At 39.0% G+C, this 10,812-nt stretch overlaps 1 protein-coding gene across 1 annotated transcript; it reads right to left on the bottom strand.

Annotated features, from left to right (window-relative positions):
* Positions 1–6,910: 6,910 nt before the first annotated feature.
* LOC105519271 (UPF0469 protein KIAA0907) lies at positions 6,911–9,860 on the bottom strand. The gene is made up of 2 exons (XM_011952583.1): positions 8,089–9,860; positions 6,911–7,313 (listed from the first exon to the last, which is right to left on the bottom strand). Exons 1-2 carry the CDS (start codon positions 9,832–9,834, stop codon positions 7,278–7,280), a joined length of 1,782 nt encoding a protein of 593 aa, XP_011807973.1. The 5' UTR covers positions 9,835–9,860; the 3' UTR covers positions 6,911–7,277.
* Between the last annotated feature and the right edge of the window lie 952 nt (positions 9,861–10,812).

Below are 10,812 nucleotides of genomic sequence, written 5' to 3'. Positions count from 1 at the left end.
TCCAGAGTATAAAATCTCCATTAAATACCCTGGGAATAAAAGGAAAATAACAACAAAATAGTTATAAAGGCTTAAGATGGCTTACTAGGGGGATTGGATGCCTCTCTTCCTCCAGAATGAAGAACAAATTAGCGAGTATATAATAACACTTGAAAGACAGCATTTAAGCTAGTAAACTGGAATTCAACAGAGAAATGAGAGAAAACACTAGAGGCATGGAAAAGAGCCAGGATTGGTTGGAAGACTAGATATGCTCCCTAGTGCAAGGAAAGGGTATGTGAGAAATTCAGAGTGAACCCATGGTGGACTCCTGCAACCTTAGCTTTAGGAGAATTCCTCAATCCTCACAGAACCTGAGCATAGTATAGGTAACTGCCTAGAGACATTGCAATGGCATTGCTCCAGAGAGAGAGAGCTTACCCTTGGTCCCACACATTTCCCAAGTCCTAAGCAATTGCACCATAGTGCCACTTTGAAAGCCCAGCACCCATCACATTGCATCCTGCCCTGGGGCCCAACAGCCTCTAAATCTCCACATGCATGGATTCACACCAATATTTCCCCCATGTTCACAGAGAGCACTGCCAGTCTCTGAGTACAATGCCAGTCGGACCCATCAGAGTGGCAGAGTACCCAGCACTCTAGCACACAGTGTCCTGTACCCCAGGGAATGGGCAGTGCAGTACACCAGTGAGGCTGCCTTTGGGAAGAGGGGAAGCAAAATGCATGCTCCATAGAGCCTGAGAACCACTTACCCAGAATAGGTACCACAGATAGTAATTGTGCTTTCCTCAGAAGCATGGCTGCCTCGTACATACCATGAAGACAGACTCTGCTGCCATACCCCACAGCTGCTGCTGTTGTCACCAAGGACTGAGGCATACACAACTGGCAGCAATCCTGTCCCATTCAGTAGCAGAGGACTAGCTTTGCTTGTAGCCATGCTGCTGCTGCTGTCACCACTGCTACCACTGCAAGGGGTGAAAGCATGCACTCCCTAGAGCCTGATAACTGCCTGCTTATGGCTGTAGCCATTGTCAGCAATTCCACTCCCTTCTAGCAGCAAACTCATAGCATACTTGCACATGCCCTGAGGACAGGCTCCTCTCACCCACCAACCTATCACCTCCATTGCTGCAGCCACCTGAATACTCTATCAATGGGGTCTGGTGATAATCCCACCCTGACCAGCACAGCCAGTGCCAGAGCACACCCACTGGAGGCCTGAGGACAGGCTAGTGGGCCACTGGGCCTGGCATGGCCCCCACTCCCAGTACTCAAGCAAACCACCCAGGAAACTGAGAATAGTCTCACTCTGTCCACTACTACTGGTAACTGTGCACTCTTCCTGGAGGCCTGAGGATAGGCCCAGATAACCTTCACAGATGGCATTCACATGCAAGCACTAACTAGGAGCCTGGGGATTGGCCCACTGAGATCCTCACAGCTACCACTAACACCAATGTGTGCCACTTGGAGCACATGAGTTTTCTCACCACTGTTATTGCCATCACCTATACCAAACACAATACTCAGAGAACAAAGGACCTGCTCACCCACCTGGTCAGCCACTGCCACTGGTGGAAACCAAGCAAGCCCTCTTGAGGCCCAAGAATCACCCCCTGTGGACCTGCTAAAACCAGTTCACACATGTGCTGCATGGGGACCCCAAACCAGGTATGCTCTGCCTGCTGCTACAATCAGTGGGGCCCAAGGACTGGACTATCTGGTATCCCTATCCCAAGCAACATCTCACCACAGCCTCCAAAATCAACTGCAGCCTACACTACTATGAAAATTTTAGACACTTTTGACACTGTCTAAGCTAAAGAAATCATACAGAAACTACAGTACTGTACATAGCCGGAATCGAACCTATAGTTTCCTACCCAACAAACACCATTGATACATCTTTAGGAAAACTTCTTATCCTTCAAAAGCCAATCCAAAAAACTGGAAGTGACTATTACAGCAGATGTGCAGATATCAACATAAGGACACAAGAAATATACAAAAAAGAGGGAAATATGACACCTGTAAAGGAAAACACAATACTTCAGCAACAAATTTGAATAAAAAGGAAATTTATTAACTGCTAGAAAAAGTAAAATATTAAAAAAGCTCAATGATATACAGGAGAACACAGATAAATACAAAGAAACCAGAAAACAATTCAGAGAAGTTAACCAGATAGATAATATAAAAGAAGGACCAAACAGAAATTCTCTAAGTGAAGAATTAAATGATTAAAATTTAAAAAATTATTAAAGGCTGTAAACAATAGTCTAGGACAGGCAGAAGAACGAACTCAGAGATTGAACAGAGGTCTTCTGGAATAACCCAGTTAAAATGAAGTAAAAAAAAAAAAGAATGAACAAAACCTACATATTATGTGGTATACCAAAAAGTGACTAAATATATCAATTTCCAGAAGTGTGTTCCAGAAGATGAAGAGAAGTTGAATGCCATAGAAAACCTATTTAACAGATTAATAGCTGAAAACTTTCCAAGTCTAGCAAGAGATATATACATCCAGATACAAGAACCTTTGAGATTCAGAAATAGATACAATACAAAAAGGTTTTCTCAATGGCACATCATAGTCAAAGTGTCCAAAGACAAAGAGAGAATTCTAAAATCCACAAGAGAAAAACACCCATTCATATACATGGGAACCCCCATCAGAATAACTGCAGATTTCTGAGCAGAAACCTTACAGGCTAGAAGAGAAGGGATGATATATTGAAAGTGCTGGGGCAGGGGGTGGAGGGGAGAAGAAAAACATTGGTAGCCAAGAATATTATATCCAGCAAAGTTATCCTTTATCAATGAAGAAGAAATAAATTATTTCCCAGTAAGCAAAAGCTGACCAAAAGCTGACAGCATTCATCACCATGAGACAAGTCCTACCAGAAATGCTTAAGGGAGTCCTACACTTGGAACTGAAAAAAAAGGTATCTGCCGTTAGGAAAACTCAGGAAATTATACAATTCACTGATAGAGCAAACACACACATGAGGAAAAGGAACTCAAATGTTACTACTTCAGAAAACCACCTAGCCACAATGACAACAACAGAGAAAGAGAAGAACAAAGAAAATACAAAACAACGAGAAAAAAATTAACAAAATGATAGTAATAACTCCACCTATCAGTAGTAATCATGAATGTAAACAGCTTAAATTTTCCACCTAAAAGATATACTCTGGCTAAAAGGAAAACAAACAAAAACATTACCTAATGATATGCTGCCTACAAGAAACTCACCTGTAAGGACACATATAAATTTAAAAGGATGAAAAAGATATTCCAAACAAAGGAAAAGAAAAAGTTACCAGAAGTAGCTATACTTATATCAGGTAACACAGAATTTAATTCAAAACAGTAAAAAGAGACAAAAGGAATCATTATATAGTTACAAAGGGATTAATTCATCAAGAGGATATAACAATTATAAATACATATACACCCAACAATGAAGCACTGAGGTATATAAAGCAAATATTATTTAATCTAAATGGAGAGGTTGACTCTAATACAATAATAGTCGGGGATTTCAACACCCCACTCTCAGCATTAGACAGAGTATCTAAGCATAAAATCAACAAAGAAATGTGGGATTCAAACTACACTTTAGACCAGATGAAACTAACAGATATTTAAAGAACATTTTATCCAACAGCTGCAGAAAACATATTCTTCTCATTAGCACATGGAATACTCTCCAGGATAGAACACATATCAGGCCACTAAAAAGACTCAACAAATTTAAAACATAAAAATTACATCAAGTGTCTTGCCAGACCACAATGAAATACAACTAGAAATCAATATACAGCAAACTTTCGAAATGCAACAAATACATGGAAATTTTAAAAACATGCCCCTGAATGACCTCCGCATTGTTATTTCAGCGATGCAAGGATGGTTCAAGTTTATAAATCAATAAACATGAAACATCACATCAACAGAATAAAGGACAAAAAAATGATAATCTCAATAGAAAAAGAAAAACATTCAATGAAGTGCAACATTTTTTCATGATAAAAATTCTCACCAAACTAGGCATAGAAAGAACATACTTCAACATAATAACAGCTATATATGACAAACTCACAGCTAACATACTGAATGAGGAAAAACAGTAAGCCTTTCCTCTAAGAAAAGAAACAAGACAAGGATGCTCATTTTCATTACTCCTATTCAACATAGTATTTAAAGTCCCAGCCAGAGCAATCAGGCAAGAGAAAGAAAAGACATCCAAATTGGAAAAGAGAAAATTAAGTTGTCCCTCTTGCAGAAGACATAATCTTATATTTAGGAAAACCTAAAGGCTCCACCAAAAAACTCTTAGTTTGATAAACAAAGTCATCTGTAAAGCTGCAGGATACAAAATCAAAATAACAAAAATCAATTGCATATCTACATATCAATAATGAAATAACTGGAAAAGAAACCAAGAAGGCAATCTCATTTGCAGTCACCACAAAAGAAAATCTAGGAATAAATATAAGAAAATGAAAGCCTCTACAAGGAAAATTACAAAACACTGATGAAAGAAATTGAAAAACACACAAAGAAATGTAAAGACATCCCCCGCTTAGGGATTGGAAGAATTAATATCATTAAAATGCCTATACTGCTCAAAGCAATAAATGTGATCCCTATCAAAATGCCAACATCATTTTTCACATAATTAGAAAAAATAATTCTAAAATTAAAAAAAAAATCTTGAATTGCCAAAGCAATTCGCAACAAAAAAAAAAACAAAACTGACTTTACAGTACATTACAAAGCTATAGTAACCAAAATAGCATGATATTAACATAAAAACAGATATAAACCAATACAGCAGATTACAGAATCCCAAAATAAATCAACATATTTACAGCCAACTGATTTTCAACAAGGTGGCCAGAAGATACATTAGGGAATGGACACCCTTTTCCATAAATGCTGCTGGGAAAACGAGATATCCATATATATAATCCGCTAGACTCCTATCATTCACCACAGACATAAATCAATGTGAAATGCACTAAATTACTTAAACATAAGATCTGGAACTAAAACTACTAGAAAAAAAATAGGGAAAAAACTACAGACTATTTGTCTAGGCAAAGATTTTATAGATAAGACTTCAAAAGCATGGGCAACAAAAATAAAAATATACCAATGGGACTATATTAAACTACAAAGCTTCTGCATAGCAAAGGGAACAACTAGCAGAGTGAAGAGACAGCCTGTCAAACAGGGGACAGTATTAGCCAACTATTCAACTGACAAAGGATTGATAATCAGAACATGCAATGAACACAAACAACTCAAGAAAAAATAGTAATAATTACATTAAAAAGTTTGCAAAGGATATAAATAGATTTTTCAAAAGAAGACATACAAATGGCCAACATGTATATGAAAAAAAATTCAGTATCACTAATCATCAGAGCAATGCAAATCAAAACCACAACGAGATGTCATTTTACCCTAGTTAAAATGGCTATTAGTAAAAAGAAAAAAAAATGCTGGTGAAGGTGTGGAGAGAAAGAAACTTTTATACACTGATGGTGGAAATGCAAATTACTATATCCATTATGGAATAATTATGGTACAGTGATTTCTAAGAAACCAAAAAATTAGAACTACCAGATGATCCAGCAGTATCACTCATGAGTATTTATGCTAAGGAAAAGAAATCAGTATATTAAAGGAATATCAGCACTAGCAAGTTTATCGCAGCACTATTCACAGTAGTAAAGGACCTAAGTGTCCATCAACAAATTAACATTTAAGGAAAATGTGGTATATATACACAATGAAATATTTCTTAGATATAAAAAAGAATGAAATTCTTTCATTAGTAGCAACATGGCTCGAATTAAAGGTCCTTACATTAAGTGAAATAAGCCAGGTACAGAAAAACAAATTTTGGATGTTCTTACTCTTTCGTTGGAGCTACAGAGGTTGATCTCGTAGAGAAAGATAGTAGAATTATAGAAACCAGAGGCTGGGAAGGGTGTGTGGGGGTGAAAGCAGGATGAAGAGAGGTTATGTAATGTGTAAGAACACAAGTTTAAATAGGAGTAAGTTCAATGTTTGGGTGCATTGTAGGGTGACTATATTTAACAATAGTATTTTACATATTTCCAAATAGTAGAAGAGAGGACTTGAAATGTTTCCAATATGTGGAAATAATAAATATTTCAGATGATGAATACTTCAAGCCCTCTGACTTGAGCATTACATATTCTATGTTTGTAGGAAAATTCCACATGTATCCTCATATAAATGTACAAGTATTATATATAAAAAAAATTTTTAAATAACAGATTTTTAGAAAATAATAATAACACAGACATGCTTAAGTCAATGGACTATTGTTAAAGCAGTGCTTAGAATAAATTTTCCATTATTAAATATCTGTATCAATGAATTAAAAATAAATTAAACATCCAACCCAAAAATCCAAAAAATAATAAAATGATAAATGAAAAAGAAACAGGAGGAATATATTAAGAAAACTAAAAGCAGAAATCATTAGTAGAAAAATACATAGCTTTGGCTGGGTGTGGTGGTTCTCACCTGTAATCTTAGCACTCTGGGAGGCCAAAACAGGCAGATTGCCTGAGCTCAGGAGTTTGAGACCAGCCTGGGCAATATGGTGAAACACAGTCTCTACTAAAATACAAAAATACAGGCACATGCCTGTAATCCCGGCTACTGGGGAGGCTGAGGCATGAGAATTGCTTGAACTTAGGAGAAGGAGGTTGCAGTGAGCTGAGCCCACGCCATTGCACTCCAGCCTGGGTGACAAGAGTAAAACTCCATCTCGGAAAAAAAAAAAAAAAAAAAAAAAAACAATTATACACAGTTCCATAAGGCAATTCTTTCTTTCTTTTTTTTTTTTTTTGAATATTTATACATTTATTTATAATGAAATTATGGTCTACATATTTACAACATATAGGAAACCAGAGGATAAGTTTATACAAAGCCAGCCTGCAAAGTATTCAAATGTGCAAAAATGACAGTTCAATATCTCAAACTACTCCTGGTTCAGCAGACTAGCTCCTTCACTTTCACACACCAATATTTGATACAAAAAAAGTTCTTTTGGCAAAACCTGTAATGCCAAGAAAAAGGACAAGTTGCAATTTCAGTCATTAAGTCCAAAATCCTATAGCCAGCAGTCAGATCTCTCTATTTTAGCTGCAACCAGTTCTGAGAGAGACAGACCACTGTGTTTCATTTCTGTGATGAGTTCTGACCAGTTTTAGTCAGGAAGTTTTCTCTGACCCAGCTGAAGACAGGATCTTAGAAGGGCAATAAAAACAGTAATGGCTATGAGACCAATGTGCCTGAAGGTGCCAGCTCTGGATCACCCCAATTAAAAAACACAATGAAAAAATAACTTCATTTTCCTATCCAGGATCCAGCTATATCCAACAGTTTTAAATGAGACAGCATTTTCCAAAACAGAAAGAATCCAAAATGAAACAGGGATGCAGATCTGTCAGAATTAAATATTGAAAAGGACGGTCTTAAAATAATTTCCCCACTAATAAATAGTAAGGCTCTGTTTGTAACCAGTTATGTATCAAAATTGACCAAACAGTAGTAAAATACAAATAAAACTTTCTTTAAGTCAGAATTGGGTCTATTCATTTGGAAAAGGCTGGACCAGGTCAAATGTGTATGGGAACGACCCTGTTAGGATGCTTTGTTGGACAAGCACATTTCACGAACTGTTAAAAAGCTTCTGAGATAAGTTTGTGATTCTAAATTAATTTTAACAGATTCTATGCCACTGCAGAAATAAGGATTTTTGTTGTTGTTGTTAAGGAACCCCTTTAAGAAAGGGCGGCACTGAATCTCAAACTTCTGCAAAGTCCAAGTTGGTTCCCAGCACAGGCCCCAGAGTCTTGTTAAATCAAATGCATGCATTATTGCTAAGAAGAGTCACTGAGGGTCAAAACTCTGTTCCACTGTTTCCTAGGGAGCCATCCAGAATGGCATCTGTTGTTTAGCTCGTGGTTGTGATGAAGGATATTGGTATCCCAAACTCCAGCCCTGTGGAAAACTACTTGCATTTTTATGACCTCCATGTTCCTCCTCTTCGTCAGATGAATCTGCGGCATAAGCCACCAAGCCAAATCCCTTCTCTGTAGTTTTCATCTTCTTGGCTGGATAATCATGGCTCCCTGTTAAGGTCCCAGACCCATTCCTTTCATCGGACTCTGTTTTTATTCCAGTCACTGGAAAGGCTGGTGGAGGCATCAACTGCCTGTCCCTCTCTCTCTCTTTGCCTGAGGAACTTGCTGGCTTCGATCCTGCACCTTCAATCTCATTCTGACTGGAGAAGCCTGTACCTAAATTAGTCATATGAATGGGTCCATGCTGGTATCCAAGCAGTCCAGATTCCCGTTCATCTGGTAGCTCCTCTGTGAATCGTCTCTTCTGTGCCTGGGGCTGACTTGGGAGTGGGGGCTGGGGCTGGGGCTGGGGCTGGGGGCCAGCAGGCAAGGCAGTTTTGACAGGAGCAGCAGGAATAAAAGGACCACCCATCGGACTCTGTCCAGTGCTAGCTGGAGGCTGCACTTGTGTTATCGGGTATTGTGTTGGCACAGGTGGAACTCCAGTAGGTAATGCCGGCAAGACTCCAGGTGCTAATGAAACAGCTGGTGGCACTATGCTTGGTACTCCGTAGGGAGGTTGAACTGGCTGCTGAGGAGGGGGAACAACAGGGTAACCAGACTGATAGCCATTGGATGGATAATATGGTGGTTGAGGAGGGACACTACTTATAGCAGAGGGTTGTGTATAGCCTGGTAAAGGTACAGCAGTATTAATCTGATTCACAAATCTAGAATATTCAGCATGAACTGTTTGCAAAAGATTCTCACAAAGCTTGGCAGCAGCCAGGCCTTCTGGTTTGGGGTGACTGATGTAAATATACATAGGCTCAAAAGCTTCTCGGCCAGATGCTGGCTCAATGCAGCCTGAACCTTTGCCCCGCAGGAAGACTTTGGCACCTGTTTCAATCTGAATGTGCTGCAAATAGGAGCAGCCTGGACCTTCCACCTTCTCCTTGACATTAAAAGTGGGCACAGCATGTTCTAGACCCACAAATAATTTATCTTGAACATAATGCATCCCTGACTGGAAGGGAGGCTTCTGGCTAACAGCTGGAGACAACTGAGCGATGGGTGCTGGCTGGTGATAGACAGTTACTGTTGCACCATTAAAAGTTGGACTTGTTCCTGTGGCAGCTTTTACCACTCCATTGGTGATAATTTCTTTGATCCGGTTTACAGCTCTGTCCACTAATTCCCGTGTCTGGCCCTGAACATGAAGATATAATGGACGATCCCCTGGTCCCACTTTGGCTTTTTCCTCAGTTGTCATGAACCTCCCTCGAGTTGATACTGCAGCCCCACTAAGGCGGCTGATCTCATCTTGAGTCTGTCCTCGAGTCAGCAAGTTCCTACATGTGAGAGGCACATCATTAATTTCTACTTCAGCTACCACCAGGTCATCCTTGCTTTTATTGCTAGTTAGGCCTTTGCCAGGAGCCTGAAGCTTCTCAGAAGCATTCTGTGTTGGTTTCAGCTTCCCTTTTGCCATGAGCATGGCATTGATCTTGGCAGCCACAGCGGCAGCAGCATCCAAGGCACCTGAAGGAGCAGCTGTGGTGCCCCCAGGACTTCCCCCACTGCTGGTGACCTCCCCACCTGGGGCCGCTGGCGGGAGGAAGAGAAGTGGGGCTGGAGCTGGTTGGTCCCATTTGCTGCGTCGCCCGCCAGCTCCAGGATGTATCGCGCTCCCCGCGGACATGGCGACCTGTTCCACTCAACCACCCGCCAACTCGGCAATTCTTTCATGTCGATAAATATCAGATAATCCAAAGAGGGCGGAAAAGCATAAAAATGTACAAATTTTTATATAAAGCAAATATATTTGGAAACAAAACATGATCAAGAATTAATACAATATAAAACTAATGACAAAATTCAAATATCAATATTGTTGTAAAAATATAAACAAAAATAATGTATCACCTTATTAAAACAATTTTGAAAAAGTGCGATTGATTTTAGGAATGTCAATTTTTTTTTTAATATTAGGAAATCTTATACAGGTTGGGCATTCCTAATCCAAAAAATTCAAAATCCCAAATGCTCCAAAATCTTAAACATTTTTTTTTTTGAGATGGGTCTTGCTTTTTCACCCAGGCTAGGGTGCAGTGGCATAATTATGGCTCACTGCAGCCTCAATTTCCAGGCTCAAATGATTCTCCCATCCAACTCAGACCACAGGCATGTGCCATTATGCCTGGCTAATTTTTTGTTGTTGTTTTGTTTTGTAGATGTCATCTTGATATATTCCCCAGGCTGGTCTCAAACTCCTGTCCTCAAGCCACCCTCACCCTCTGTTTCCCAAACTGCTTGGATTACATGCATGAGCCACTGTGCTCAACCTGTAACTATTTAAGTGACAACATGATATCACAAGTGAAAAACTCCACACCTGACACCCCTGTTTTCTGATGGTTCAATGTAAACAGTTTCTTGAAAAAAATATTAAAAACATTGTATAAAACTACCTTCAGAGTAAGTGTATAAGATTTATATAAAAAATAAACAAATTTCATGTTTAGATTTGGGTCCCTTCCTTACAATATGTCATTATGTATGTGACTGTGTCAAAATTCAAAAAACACCTGAAATATTCTCGTCCCAGATAAAGAATATGCAACCTATAAAATACTTTATTATATTAATAAATTTATTTAGAAAAATTAAATAGTCATCC

Source organism: Colobus angolensis, unplaced genomic scaffold (assembly GCF_000951035.1).
Source record: "Colobus angolensis palliatus isolate OR3802 unplaced genomic scaffold, Cang.pa_1.0 Scaffold342, whole genome shotgun sequence".
Taxonomy (NCBI): domain Eukaryota; kingdom Metazoa; phylum Chordata; class Mammalia; order Primates; family Cercopithecidae; genus Colobus; species Colobus angolensis.
The sequence above is the reverse complement of the archived record's forward strand: the minus strand, read 5'-3'. Positions and strand labels throughout refer to the sequence as shown.

Coding starts and splice junctions, on each gene's coding strand:
- LOC105519271 (XM_011952583.1), bottom strand. CDS start 9,834: ATGTCCGCGGGGAGCGCGATACATCCTGGAGCTGGCGGGCGACGCAGC. Junction 7,314..8,088: donor AACATGGAGGTCATAAAAAT/GCAAGTAGTTTT, acceptor TGCCCTTCTAAG/ATCCTGTCTTCAGCTGGGTC.